General features: G+C 54.0%; 1 protein-coding gene across 1 annotated transcript in view; it reads left to right on the top strand.

The window, feature by feature from the left end:
• The window catches only part of KDM4B (lysine (K)-specific demethylase 4B), a 66,562-nt gene that overhangs the window by 34,162 nt on the left and 18,104 nt on the right, over window positions 1-14,296 (top strand). Inside the window, exons 6-7 of the mRNA XM_012729717.1 lie at window positions 7,123-7,172; window positions 10,966-11,069. Coding sequence (XP_012585171.1) covers window positions 7,123-7,172; window positions 10,966-11,069 — 154 coding nt within the window. The remainder of the gene's footprint in view (window positions 1-7,122; window positions 7,173-10,965; window positions 11,070-14,296) is intronic.

Raw genomic sequence — 14,296 nt, 5'->3', positions numbered from 1 at the left:
TCTAGTTTCATTTTTTTGCATGTAGCTTCCCAGTTTTCTCAGCACCATTTGCTGAACAAACTTTCTTTGTTCCATTGTATCTTCTTTGCTCCTTTGTCAGAAATTAGCTGTCCATAAACTTGTGGGTTTATACTGGGTTTTCTATTTGAATCCACTGGTCTGTATGTCTATTCTTGTTCCAGTACCATGAAGTTTTGATTATTATGGCTTTGTAGTATAGCTTGAAGTTTGGGATTGTAATGCCTCTTATTTTGTTTTTTCTTAGATATGAAGGTTTTGGCTATTCGAGGTCTTTTGTTGTTCCATATGAATCTCATCAACATTTTTTCTATTTCTTTGAAGAATGTTATTGAGGTTTTTATTGGGATGGCATTAAATCTGTATATTACTTTTGACAGGATGGCCATTTTGATGATGTTAATTCTCCCGATCCATGAGCAGGGTATGTCTTTCCATTTCATGGTGTCTTCTTGAATTTCTTTTAACAGTGTTTTGTAATTTTCTTTGTAGAGGTCTTTTACCTCCTTTGTTAGGTTGACTCCCAGGTATTTGATTCTTTTTGTTTTAATTGACAAGGGGATGGTTTTTTAAAAATTTCTGCTTCTTCTAATTGGTTGTGTATAGGAAAGCCTCTGACTTTGTGTTGATTTTATATCCTGCTACCTTGCTAAACTGGTTGATGGTTTTGATTAGTTCCTCTGTGGAGTTTTTAGGGTTTTCCATGTAAATTAACATATCATCTGTAAATAAGGACAGTTTTACTTCTTCTTTCCCTATTTGGATTCCTTGTATGTCTTTCTCCTGTCGTATTGCTCTGGCTAGAACTTCCAGTGTTATGTTGAAGAGCAGTGGTGATAGTGGACACTCTTGTCTTGTTCCTGATCTCAAAGGAAAGGCTTTCAGCTTTTCTCCGTTGAGGATAATATTGGCTGTGGGCTTATCATAGATGGCTTTTGTCATGTTGAGGTATGTTCCTTCTGTTCCGAGGATTTCAAGGGCCTTAAACATAAATGGGTGTTGAACTTTGTTAAAAGCCTTTTCCAGGAGCGGGGTGTTTTTAACAGCCTTATTGAGCCATATACAAATGCCCCATGGAAGTCACTGGAGGCGCCGGCGTTCCCGTAGGTTGTGGCTGTGACTGGTTCCAGCAGTTGCCATAGGCATTGCCGCTGTGAGTGGCTTTTCCACCCCGGAACTTGGAGAAGCGAAGTAGAGCAAAGAGACCACCCTGGGCCGGCTTTTTTTTTTTAACTTTTCTTGCACCTTTCTCCATTTTTGTATAGCAGTTGGTTTCTCCCTTCAGGTGTAGCCCCTGCAGTTTTTCCGCCACCTGGTCACCTGGGAACCGTCGCCATATTCCCTCGTGCTCTTCCCTTCCTGTGGCTTACCTTCTCTCGAACCAGCTCAGAGATGGTGCCTTGATGTTTGGTGGCTTTCAAGAAGCCCACTCTGTGACAGCCATTCTGCTTGCCCTGTAGCTGCCACAGGGCAGGAGTTGATGCATGACTTGCAAGGCCCAGGCTGAGGGTTATGACAGCTTGTTGAGTTTGAGGATTGCACTAATAATGGCTTTTCCGTATGCCTGGCGCTCTGGGCCCTGCACGTGGCCACTGGCATTTGGAGCTGCCACGGCCCTAGGAGGCCGTGTATGGGCAGCTTGCTCATGCCAGGTAGCCTCCAGCATGACAAGTGGCCTCAGCACTTCCAGTGGACTCTGCCCCGTTTTCCTGTTCCTGTAATTATAGCCTGTTAAACGCGAGGGGCCTATCTGCGCAGGCCTTGTGCAGACACTGTGAAATTAACTTCCGCACCCTCCAGCATGCACCGGGCTGAGCTGGCATTTCCACAGTGCTCCTGGATAGACCCTGTTCCTGGCATGCCTTCCATAGCAGAGGGCAGGGGTGCGGGATGGGCCCTCTCATCACCAGCACCTTGTGCCAGTGGAAGGGTCACGCTGGGTGAGGAAGACATTCCAGGTGCTAATGTCCCCAGCATGAGCTGATGTTGCGGCCATGCAGCTTCTGGTTCTGAGCAAGACCAGGTCAGAGGGGCCCCAGTAGAGACAGAGGGGCCTCTCATACATGTGCAGTGGGGATTTTAGAGTACTGACTTGAGAACCTCAACCCTCAACAAGTCGTTACCCTTGCAGCAAGCAGGCAAGGGTGAGGGTTATATTACCATGGAAATGTGTTCTCCTTGGTGGGAAACGGTCCACCTGCAATGGACCCTGCAGTCCAGCACCCCAGAAGGAATGCGGAAATGAGGGACAGTCAACCAGTGAGCATCAGACCCCTGGAGCAGCAGGTTTACTTCACTGCAGCAACCCACAGCCCACCTCATGGTCTCCACCTGAGAACTTTTCCTGTGACCTTGGCCTTTCTTGCCCATCTGAGAGCAGCAGCCTTTGCATTTGCTGTCTAGTTTGAGAGAGGCCAGCTGGAGGCCAGGAAGGGCAGGCTTTGCTGCAGTCAGCCCCCATCCCACCCTGCTTTCTGAGGTCTCATGTGGTTGTCCTAAGGCAGTGACACCCAGGATCTGGGGGTGCTGGAGGGTCAGGGTAGACTGGATGCCCAAGTTCTGCAGCACATGCATCACCCCTGGGAGGCAGCCCGGGTGTCCACTCCATGGGCTGAAGGCACTGGGGCACTAGGCGCGGTGCTGGAGCCCACACGGGTGAGCGCCCTGTTGTTGCTCTTCGTGTGGCAACTAAGCAGGTCCCTGCTCTGCAGGACGGCCTGTTCCTCTTCCTGACACACTCATTTAATTTTTAACTCACAAGGCATTTGCTTATTTATTTTCATTGTTCTTGATAATAATTCTAAGCCATTAGAGGGGAAAATTATATTCAAAAATGCTGTTTCACACTTTATTTGTTTGATGATTTAGAGCGATAGAAAATAGCACATTTGCTGGCTTTTATAGTCTGATAATTATTCACATCCATCAAGCCATTTCAAGGGAATAAACAAAACACCAAGAAAATGACACTATTAATAGCATCCTCTGTGGCGGACAGGAAGAATTTCCTGGGCTGTCGTTGCCTTAAAGTGGAGGCGCCTGCCTGGCCCACGGCCAAGGCGAGCAGCTCTGCCCGCTGAGGACGTGTTTGCCCTCAGCGTAGTCGGCCTGGCCGCCAGGGAGCCTGCACTGCCCAGGCGCCCACGACCTGCCAGCCTGAAGCTGCCTCTGCATACCTCGCACGGAACCACAGTGACCTGTCCACACGGATCCCCCTGACGTGTCACTGTCTCCCAGGAGACCTGAGTGACATCGCATTCTCGGCCCCTGAGTTGAAATGAGAACTCTGGGCCCAGCGATGTTCCTCTGGGGAGCAGCCTCTCAGGGTGTCCTGGCCCCGGTGGAAGCAGGACAGATTCACAAGTGTCGGGCTGGGTACATCCTGCCTGCCTGCTGGAGGTGGCCTGGGCCTCCACTTTTGCCCTGGGGGCAGATTGCAGGTTTTAGTCTTGCTTTTTTGGGGTGACTGTGATTGGGAGGATGCAGTTACTACTTGAAACACTTCAGAGTATGAGGAATGCACCTGGGGCAGCAGAGAGGCCTGGTGTGCCACCTTCCCAGTCTACCCAGCAGGTGCCCCCCACCAGGACATTGCTGCCTTCTGGAGTGCCTAAACTGGGGGCCTGCGGCACTGCCGCGGCTCCCTCACCGCCAGCGTCATCTCCCAGGCCCTTGTCCCCGAGAGGGCCCATCCCCAGCAGGCTCTGTCTCGCCTGCGGATCCTGCCTGCCCTGCACCTTATACCTAAGCTAAACAAGCTTTATTTTTTCCCTCTGAAGCCTCTGCTTTTGCAGATGACTGCCTTTCTGAACAGGGCGTCTGGCAGACAGTGCCTGAATTTGTCTCTCTGGGCCTTCTTGGCAACTCTGCAACATTAAGCCTGAAGTCACGGAGCTGTGTAGTCCTGCCGCAGCCTCTGCGGTCACCTGGTGCCGTCGCCGCAGAGCGCGTCCCACAGTGGAGATTCGGAGCCCAGTTTCTATGGCTTTCTGGCTTAGAGTTGTCCAGAATTACTTTGGACTGTTTAAAAGCAGAGAGAAAGTGCACAGGGGCTTTTAAAATCCAGAGATGAAGATAGCAGGCAGGGATGTTTCTGGCAGAGTAGGTTCCAGAAAGGTGACTCCTAGCCTGAGACTTGCCAGAAGTCCCAAATCCTCCCAAATCCAGGACAACATGTCCCTTCAGCGCCACCTACCGTGACTGCCGTTGCCGCTGACCCAGAGCCTGTGGTCCCACACGGCTCCTCAGCAGCCTCCCCAGGGCCCTCCTCTGCACCCCCACGTTGCTGCCCCTGGCCTCTGATGTCTCCCCAGCCCCTTCTCCCCCCGCTTCCCCACGGTTTCAGAAGCTGCTCTGCCCCATTCCTTTATTCCAGTGCCTCTGGATTCTTTACTATGACCTGTGAGATGGCTGCAGGCCCTCACGCCCCTGCTGCCAACTTGGAGTCAAGTGGCTCCTCAGAACATACCTCAGAACTTGTGACAAGAAGCATGTTGGCTACCTCTGGCTCTGGCATGGGATGTGGCCAGCCTCCACGTGGTGTTGGAGTGGCGTGTCTAGAATGGGGCTGTCCCTGGTCGTAGGCAGGCAGCATAGGCTTGACCTCGTGATGGGAACAGAGCTCCCAGGGAGAGACAAACTGCCCTGTGTTGGTGGCTCATAAAACCAAGTCTGTTTTACAGCCTCAGAACTTGCTCACTAATGGCCAGACAGATGCTTCCCTGCCTGGAGATTTAGCGAACATTTTCATCCAAGTAACTGCTTTTCCTTTTTTTCTTTTTCTCCGAGAGCCAAAGCTGAGAGTCAGGGAGGCCCCACTCTGATGGTGACTCCGGATAGGGCTATGGGTGACATGCTGAGGGTTACGTGGCCTGGCTCTCCCAGGCCTTGGGTGCGCTGCAGTGAGGCTCTGCCCAGTGCACCCCACTCCTGGAGATAGAGGGGCAGCTCTGTAGCCCTCTCACCAGGCCTTTATCGCGTCAGGCTTGCCGGGGGCACCCAGACAGCCAGCCGTAGAGAGAGGGCTCTGTGGAGTTGGCAGCCCACTGTCCAGGAGTTGCTCGGCGTCAGGCAGGAGGTTCACAGGCGCGCCCTCTGCCGGGTGGAGCCTTTCCCGACACCCTCCTGGTTGGGTTGCCAGCCCACACTCCTCACGCTTGGCATCAGGCACCTGAATCCCAGTCCTGATGGGATTCACCCCTGAAAACAGAGGTCTTCTTGCCACGCCCGGGAGAGTTGGGGTAGTGTGCCTGGTGGGGTGGAACTCCTCTCTCCCCAGAGGCTGTCCCTGGGTTATTCCAGGCCCTCTGGACCCCCAGAGCGGCGTTCCTGGCATTCCTGTGGCTGCCAGAGCTCCATCCCTGACTCCCTCTAATCTCTCAGGGGTGCTCTTCTGACACTCAGCTGACGTCCTGCATTCTGTACTTTCTGATAACGGAGGAGCCACGTTCCAATGTATTAAACTTTTAACATCCACCAGATTCAATTAATCTTATCTTTGCAACTCCCAATTACAGGCGGTAATTAAGTGAAGGCAGCATTGTAGACTGGGAATATTGCATTCATCATCACAGCCTTGCAGCCATAAATTAGTGCCTCCGTCCTGCGGCATCTTCCCGGAAGGTGCAGAATGTCTCACTCCCTGTTTGGGGGGATGGGGACTCCAAAGGGTGCTTTGCACTGGGGTTAACTTTTATCATCCTTTTTAACTGATAAAAGACCATTTTTTAAAAAGTGCTTTCATCTCTGTCCAGACAATGAAAACATCTCTGACTGTAGAATGAAGGGGTGTGGCCGAGCCCCCCAGGGTGGCAGGAGGATGCCCAGAAATTCATGGTTTTATCCTGTCATAGTAGAGACTGTGCGATGTCCACCTTGTCTCCTAACCCTTCCCTTTTAAGTTTTACTTACAAAAATTAATAGACCTCTCATTTGGACTGGATTTCAGTAGCTACAGCGTCTGGGCACCCTTTCATGTCCCATGTCCTCACCCCGCCATTCTTTCTGTGCTGTGAGAGGGAGGAAGTGTCTCTGAGATGCACCTTTCCCCTGACCTGTTCCAGAAACCTGAGGTACTGGCTGTGGCTCTTCTGGAGCAAGGTCCCTTCTTAGCCCTGCTGACACCTGGCGTGTTCTCTGTAGGGCCCGTTCTGGTTACTGTGGCCCCACAGTAACAGCCTCAGAACTTGCTCACCCCACCCCTCCACGGCAGGGCCCCTGCAGGCCACAAGTGTGTTCCCAGACATTGCCTAGTGTCCCTGGGGACAGGATCCGTCTGGTTAGGAAGGCCCGGCCTGCAGGTCCTTCTGGGTGGAGCTCCCTGTGCTTAAACAGCTGTGTAGACGGAGCTTCCAGACGGCCTCCCCTACTCCGACAGGCGGCGTCTCCCAGTGCGCCCCAGCTCTGCTCACCAGTGCCTGAAAGTTGAGGTGTTCACCTGGTCTGAGTTTGGGGGTGAGGGCATTGGACTGGTGGTGGAGTGTCAGCTGGCTTGGGATTCGCTCTGGGCTTCTGGGCACCCTCCCTCCAAGAGGTCCCTCGGGCCCAGCCCCCTGCCGGGAAGGAGGCCCAGGCTCATGCGCCAGCTTCCGCTCGCAGCATTAGCGAGGTGTCACTCTCCCTTCATGTGTTTGCAGACTTTCACCTTACATCTTTCTTATTTATGATGGAGCCTCAGTAATCTTCAAATGTAAAATGTGTAAAAATAAAACTTAGGATGTGGGTGACAAATGAAACTTTCCTCCTCCCTGGAGCTTCCTTCCCCATGGGTAGAGGTGCCCTCCCCCACGGCCCCAACCCAGTGCTTTCTATTTGATGTTTTGCTCTTTAAGCCTCCTCGGGATTTAGTGCTGCCTAACCGGGAATGCCGCCCCTCCTGGCGTTTCCCATGAATGCTCAGCCCCGCTGCCGCCCCTCACCCCTGGCCCTCACCGCCTGGAACGCCTTCCCGCAGCCCCTCGCTGCCTGCCAGCCTCACGGCTTGACCACCACTGCCTTCACTTCAGCTTTGTGAACAGCCTGTCTAGACCACGGCCAGCTCCCCGGGGACACGAGGGGTGCGGCAACCACAGCCGTCAGTGCCCTGACAGCCCCTTTCTCTTGCAGGTACGCCATCCCACCAGAGCACGGCAAGCGTCTGGAGCGGCTGGCAATCGGTAGGTTCTGTGCCTGTGGGACGGGGCTGGGGCCTGGGGCCTGGGTGGGGAGCGGCTGCCGCCCTCACAGACCGCAGACAGCGTTTGTCTGGGTGTCAGTTCCTGGGAGCAGTCCTGTGCTGCTGGCCCATGCACCCTGGCTCCGCGCTGCAGGCTGCCGTGCTTTCAGCGCGCCGTCTTCCACTTTCCTAGCTGGGAATTCCTGGATGTGCACAGCTCCTGATGCCAGTGAGAGCAGCTTGCTCTCTTCCCCCCTCCTGGAACCAGCACCGCGTGGTGCCCCTGAAGGCCTGTGTTCAGTCTGGAAGACGAGTTCAGTGCGGTGTGCCCTCTCTCTGTGCTGGCGCGCTTCAGGGTGACCACAGGCCTTTTGTCTTGTGTGCTGGGGCCTCCGCGCCTGGATTCCCTCAGGAAACATCATGTGTCAATGCTGGAGGGAGTCACCGTGCTACCACCTGTATCCAGACCTTCTGGGGCCTTCAGAGGGTCACAGGCTGTGTCTGGAGAAGTGGGCACTTGGTAAAAACAGACCCTAAGGTCACGGGCCCTTAGAGACGAGCCGGGATCCCTGAGGAGGGAGCTAAGGCAGGTGGTGGGCCCTGCAGTGCTCCCCCGCCTCAGGTGGGGCCTCACGCTGCCTCATGCCAGCGGACACGCCTGCTGAGCAGTGTTGTAGACGCTGCTGCCGGCATCGTCTGGCCGCCTTCTGTCCACAGCACACCCAGCCCCTTCACGTGGGCGTGAAGACTGTTGCTTGGTGCAGCCCCCCGACTGCTCTCCTCAGGCTTTACCCAACCCCCCCCCCACACACACACACAAACACATACACTCCCCTCTTTCTTGTTGACTTTTTGACTTTGGAGATGGGAAGGATCTTGCTTGGGGAAACCAGGTCTCTGGCCCTAATATACTTGGAGCTGTGAGTCAGCTCAGCATGTGTCTGCTGAGGTGAGTGACGTGCAGTCCTCGAGGATGGAGGGGCAGGGGCGGGGGGCAGGGGCCACCAGGGAGGGCATTGTGTTAGAAACCCAGAACCTTCCCTGTGAGAGGGCGGAACCTGTTCCCCGGGACATGCTTCTCATGGTAGACATTCCAGTTACAGACACTCCCCAGTCAACATGTCTCCCTTACTTATGAAACTCTGAATTACAAACTTAATATTAACACTTTCCCCATTGTATTTTTTAAATACAAATTTTAATTTAGAAGTATAAGTTAAAAAAATTCTTTCCCTAGTACATTAGTTTCCTGTTGCTGTTACCATAAACTAATTACCACAAACTCAGGGCTTAAAACAACACAGCTTCCTTCTGTTTTGCTGTGAATCTTAAAATGCTCTTTTTAAAAAAGTCCTAATTTAAACATACATATGCACACACATTTATTTTCTTCAGTTCCAAAGCCTAAAAGAAGTCTGAAAGAAACCTTTAAGTCAGGGCCTGGGAGGGCTAGTTCCTTCCCCAGTCTTCAGAGGAGGCTGCTCCTTGCCTTTGCCCTGCGAGAGGCGAAGCAGCCCTTGACGCCTGAGCATCTCGCTCTGGTCTGTCTCGGGTCGCAGGCCTGCGCCCGGCTGGCAGGTCTGCCTCTCAGGAGCGCCGGACACAGGGCCAGTGAAGCCGGGCATCTCCCTTCTCAGCGTTCTCAGCTTCCCCCTGTCTGCAAGTTGCACTTGCCATGGAAGGTGCTGGAGCCACAGGTTCAGGGCATCAGAAGGGGCATTTGGGGGTGCCATATCAGCCTCCCACACCCACAGAGCCATGGAAGAGACTGGCGGAGCCGGCAGTAGGGCCTCAGTGGCAACGCCAGCCCTTGCCTGTGCCTCCACTCCGGCTCCAGGCACTTGGCCCGGCCACTCTTGCCCGGCCTCACTCTGAGGGCCTGTGGAGGAGAACATGAGCGCCAGCTGCAGAAGCTGTGGGCCACCCACCCAGATGGCACCAGGGCCCTTCGGGAGCTTGGCCTGTTCTCCCCTTGCCATCTCTGGGGAGGGGCTCTGCTGAGGGTGCTCTCTGGCACCTGGGGGTGGCTGGAAGGCCAGAGCTGAGAGGGAAGACTGAGACATCTGGGCACCCTGTCGTTGCTTATTGAAATCTATGGACTCATTAAGTCATTCCTCAGCAGGGGGGAGCCCTACCAGAATTCGGCAAACCTGCATTGTCAGAACGCGGGGGGGTCATGAAGCAGAGGTGTCAGGAGGCGGCCCCTGTTCAGGCTGCTCCTGCCTCCCAGGAGGTTTGAGGGCCGGTGCTCTCTTCAGTGTCCTGTCCCAACTTTTAGGGGGAGATCTGTCCTGGACTGAGTTATTGAGATGGGTGGAATGAGTTTGCTATTAATATGGAGAATGAATAGCTACTCTCCAAATGGGCTCGCTGGGAGAGTTGTGGAGCCCATGGAGAGAGCATTAATGTGTTGGCGCGTTATTGGTGCTAATCACTTAAAATGTGTGCCTTTATTAGAGCTTTAATGAGAGCCACTTAAACTGTGCATTAAAAAGAGGAACTGCGGAGAGGCCGGCGGCCGGGCGGCAGGCTGCCATAACTCTAATTGAAATGCTTTTAGTACAGAGGAAAGTTGCAGGACTCAGTAATCCCTTGTACTTTCTAAAACCTCATCATGGCGTCCTTGCGGCCAGGCACCTTATGCCAGCACAGAAGGTGTGCGCACGAGTGCGGGTCAGCTGCATTCTCTCTCTCTCTCTCTCTCTCTCTCTCTCTCTCACACACACACACACACACACACACACACGTGTGTTTCCTTGCTGATCAGTGGCCGTGCAGGGTGCACACTGGCCTGGAGGCAGGGGGCCAGAAGGTGTCTTGCAGCCAGCTGTTCTTGGGGGTCAGCCCTGGAGAGAGGCAGACACTGACCACCTAGGTACATATCAGCCCTTTTTTTACTGCTTCGGGGTGGCAGTTTGGGGGTGACGAGCCCCACCGCCATCAGGCAGACTTCCTCCAGATGTGCATGTCATTGTTTCAGCAAACAAGTGATCTGGAAACGTCCCTGAACGCTGATGAGGTGGAAGTGGCAGTTGGAATTCTGCAGGTTTACGGACATTGTTTTAAGTCTGTTAAGTTGTGTGCTCTGGACAGAGGAACACTCAGATGTGATTTCCAGCCACCTCTCTGTTGGCCAGTGAGCAGGGCAGGAGTTAGGGCCAGAAGCTGCACTGCAGGTTAGGTCTGCTGCTCTGCCACTTCCCTGCTGGGCCGTCTGTGGCCTTCATTTCCTCACTGCCTGGCGTCTGTGGAGGCTTGTGGCCTGAGGGAGCTGAGGCAGAGTCCGTGGCTCCCAGAGGCTCCCTCCTGGCAGACCCCTTTGTGACCTCCAGAGAGTGAGCCTGTGATGTGGGGGGAGGGATAATCATCCTTCCTGCTCATGACTTGTCTGCTCCGGAGTGTGGGTAGCTCTGTGCCCTGTGCCCTGTGCCCCTGCTCCCCTGAGGCTGGGCCGCTACACTGGCCCAGTATGCAGTGTGGTGGGTTTAGTTTGGGAAGCTTAAAGGGAGTGTCTTAGTGTGGCCTCATACACCCCCACCTCAGATGTCTCGAGGGCCTGCGCCTGGTGACAGAGGTGGCCTGGCTGGGTGAGGGAGCTCCCCCTCTGCACTGGGTTCAGTAAATAAAGGGCCAGCGGGTGTCACCATCCCTGCCCCAGCAGAGCACATGGGGTGATGACGGGGTCCTGTGCATTTCCTTCCCTCAGAGTCCACAGGAGGAAAGAACTGCAGGGAGAGGGCATCTTCGCCTGCCCAGCCTGGCCCGTCAGACTGATGCTGTCTTTTCTGCTCTAGGGTTCTTTCCTGGAAGCTCCCAGGGTTGTGACGCCTTCCTGCGGCACAAGATGACGCTCATCTCCCCTATCATCCTCAAGAAGTATGGCATCCCATTTAGCCGGGTATGTGGGGCAGGGGGCAGGGTATGGGTACGTTGGGGTGGAGGTAAGGGGATTGCTGGGTCCCAGGACCATGGGGACACAAGCATCCCGGGAAAATGACTTCTTAAACCTAGAGAAGATTCTAGAACAATGGCAAGTCAGGGGATGGCCATCTTGGCTCTTCGGGGAAGGGAGGTCATTGGAGAGGATGGACGAGGAGATCCTCTTGAATCAGGTGGGTGTGGGCTTTCTTTCCTGTCCCTCACAAACCCAGACCCTGCCTGGTGTGGATTGTGGCGCTAAGGTTGGGGAGTGGAGGAAGGGCGGCCCCTGAGAATTTTCCAGGAAGCCATTGCAGAACGTAGCCAGACCTTTCTCCTTGCTCTTGAGCTCTGGCTCTGCCCCACAGCCCAGGACACACATCTTTTGCCAGAATGAATACCTGTTTAGAAATGAAATATCTGCCTCTCCCAGTGTGAAGACTGAATTCATTCAATTCACTGCTCCAGGGCTGCTCCACTTGTCCTGATGAAGAGCTGTGGTGAATGAGGCCTGAAGCTGGGGACTCTGGTTGGCAGGGAGCCCGCCGCCCTGTGGAGGGTGGGTCGGTGCCGAGCTCTGGGGTCACAGCCACTGCCAGGACATCCCAGTGGCCACATTGCTGAGCAGCTTGGCTTTGAAGCCCCTAGGGGTCCTTGTTTGTGGGCCAGGCTGGGCAAGTTGGTCCAGTGACAGGCACGTGCCTTGATCTCTGTGGCAGGCCTGAGCAGACTCTGGGGTGGGCACCAGGGTAGGCTGGGAGAGGAGCCCTCCTGGGCCCTGATTTCTGAAGCTTTCTCCAGAAGAGCAATTTGTCAGCTACAAGAGCACGTTGTAAGTTCAGACCCTCACACCTCCCTCTCACCAAGAGTGTCAGCAAGTCGGAAATTGCTTCTGACATTTCAATCAAACCGCCCCCAGCATTTGCACATGATCAGGGATTTGTTCTTTCTGTCACAGCCTCAACCAGGAGGCCGGCTCCCAGCTGTCTCCTAAGCTCACCAGGTAGTGGGATATTTTGCTGTGAGAAATGCAGCTTTTTCCTGACGTGGTTTGAACATCGTTTGTGGCAAGGAGCGGGCCTTGGCATTGCTTACAGAAGTGAGAGGGATCGTGCTTTCTTCTGGCCTGTTGAGAACACCCTGAAAGGGACGTCAGTGAGGGGGCGCCTGCCTCTCCCTCAGCAGTGTCGACACGGTGCTGCGCTTGGTATATGAAACGCCAGCACGCGACGGAGGGGCCGCGGGGCCACTGGCGCTCCGAGGGCAGCCGTGCCTGACAGTGGGCCCGCACCCCGCGCACCTCCGGGTCTCCCGGTGGCCCACTCGGCTAGGCAGTGTTTTCTCTGGCCTGTGAGCCATGGCCCTGGTCCAGCCTGCACAGAGCAACTCCCGGTGCCTCTAGCCTCAGAATGGTGCCCAGGCCCGGCGGCACCTGGTTTCCGAGTGAATGCCCCTCTCAGGGTTCCACGTGGATCCCCTCATCTGAATTCCTGGCAGGCTTTGAAGGAATGACTCCCTACGCTCCACTTATAAATCTTTGTAATGGTATTTACTTCTACAAGAAAAAGCAGATCAATAGCAGAGCTTTTTAATAATTAAAAGTGTGTATTTCTGTAATCTGCCATTGACTTCCTCATTTATCCTACAAAAGCTTGCAGAAGAAACTGAATTCTAGCTTCTCCGTGATGGGCATTTGGGGCTGGCGTTCCTTTCACTACTTATTACTTTCTGCACAGCCTATCCATCATCCCCAGTGCCTTCTAATTTATTGTCAGGATAATGTTGACAGTGGTGACATGGAGGATAGAGACTGTAGGCTCAAAATGAAGCCACCAGGATGTAGATTTTCTGACAGGAACATAATCTTCTTGTCGTGGTAACTGAGTACATCCTCTGTGTAGTCCTTGATGTATGGATGAGGCCCGGGGTGCGCTGGGGGGAGCTAGGCACTCCTCTTCCCCCCATGTTTCAGACTCATGCCCTGGGGGTCCCGCTTCACCCTGGAAGGCTCCAAGCTCAGGCCATACCTGGTGCTGCAGCCCCGGTCAGTGCTGTACCAGAGCCTGCGTGTGGCGGAGACGGGGAATGTGAAGTTGGTCGCCTCAAACGGAGGAAGTCAGTGGTTGTTTTGAAAAGTCACCGAGCCTTAATTTTATTTGCCACTGGCGCAGAAAGCTGCGAGCTATAGCGGCCAGAGAGCCCTTGCTTTGTGTGTGGTGGCCAGGGCCTGGGGGACCCTCACGCATTCTCTCCCTGCCCCCTCGCCTGCCTACCACTCATTCCCTGCATGTGGCTGTCAATGGCACAGGAATTTAAAAATATAACTTAATGCATACTGACTTCCCTTGATTGGTGCAATTCATTATTCGAAAAGAAAAATATATTGGTGTTCTTGAGACTGGCTTCTCTCCAGGGCATGTCGGTTTTGATTGATTTTTGACTACATGGTTGAGTTGGAGTCTCACTCTGCTGCCTTCCCCTCCCAGCCAGGGTTCATGTTGATTATTTAGATAAATTAAGTGATTTCTACTCATCTCTCTGGAGAATAAGTAAAGATTAGCAGGCCCAAGAGTTCTTACAAATCAATAATAAAAGAACCCGACACACAGGGGCAAAAGATTCATACTGACGTTTTGCAAAGGAAAATGTACTGGAGAAGCAGTATAGCAGAGTTCAGATCTGTAAGCCTCCCTGGGACACAGTCCAGGCTGAGGGGCACCCTGTGCGCACCCACAGGGACAGCTGCACTCCAGACCTGCTGAGGAGGGCACAGCGGGCACTCGTACCCCAACATGGGTGACGTGGGGAGCTGCTTTCGAAAACTGCTGTGGCGTCTCAAGCCTAGGCAGGCACACACCCCGAGGTCCTGCAGTGCCCCTGCATCTGTTTGCTCATGGGCCACGCCAGCGCGTCCGCAAGACCTGTCCACGCAGGGCCCTGAAGCCCCAGCCTGTCAACAAAACAGATAGTAAATGCAGCCGGAGATACATTCTGAGGATGTGTCGTTTGGGAGCTCATCGTTGTGTGATGTTGTTGAGTATAACCATAGGAACCCGGGCAGGACAGCTGCTCCCCTCCTGGGCTTGGCAGCAGAGACTGTCGGGTCCCCATCTTTTACATGGTCTGAAGTATCGTGAAGTGGCAGTGACTGCTGACAGAGCGCATGACAGAACACCTTTAGAATGGAAAGGGACTATGACTAGGATA

Source organism: Condylura cristata, unplaced genomic scaffold (assembly GCF_000260355.1).
Source record: "Condylura cristata isolate star-nosed mole 26May11 unplaced genomic scaffold, ConCri1.0 scaffold00025, whole genome shotgun sequence".
NCBI lineage: Eukaryota > Metazoa > Chordata > Mammalia > Eulipotyphla > Talpidae > Condylura > Condylura cristata.
The sequence above is the reverse complement of the archived record's forward strand: the minus strand, read 5'-3'. Positions and strand labels throughout refer to the sequence as shown.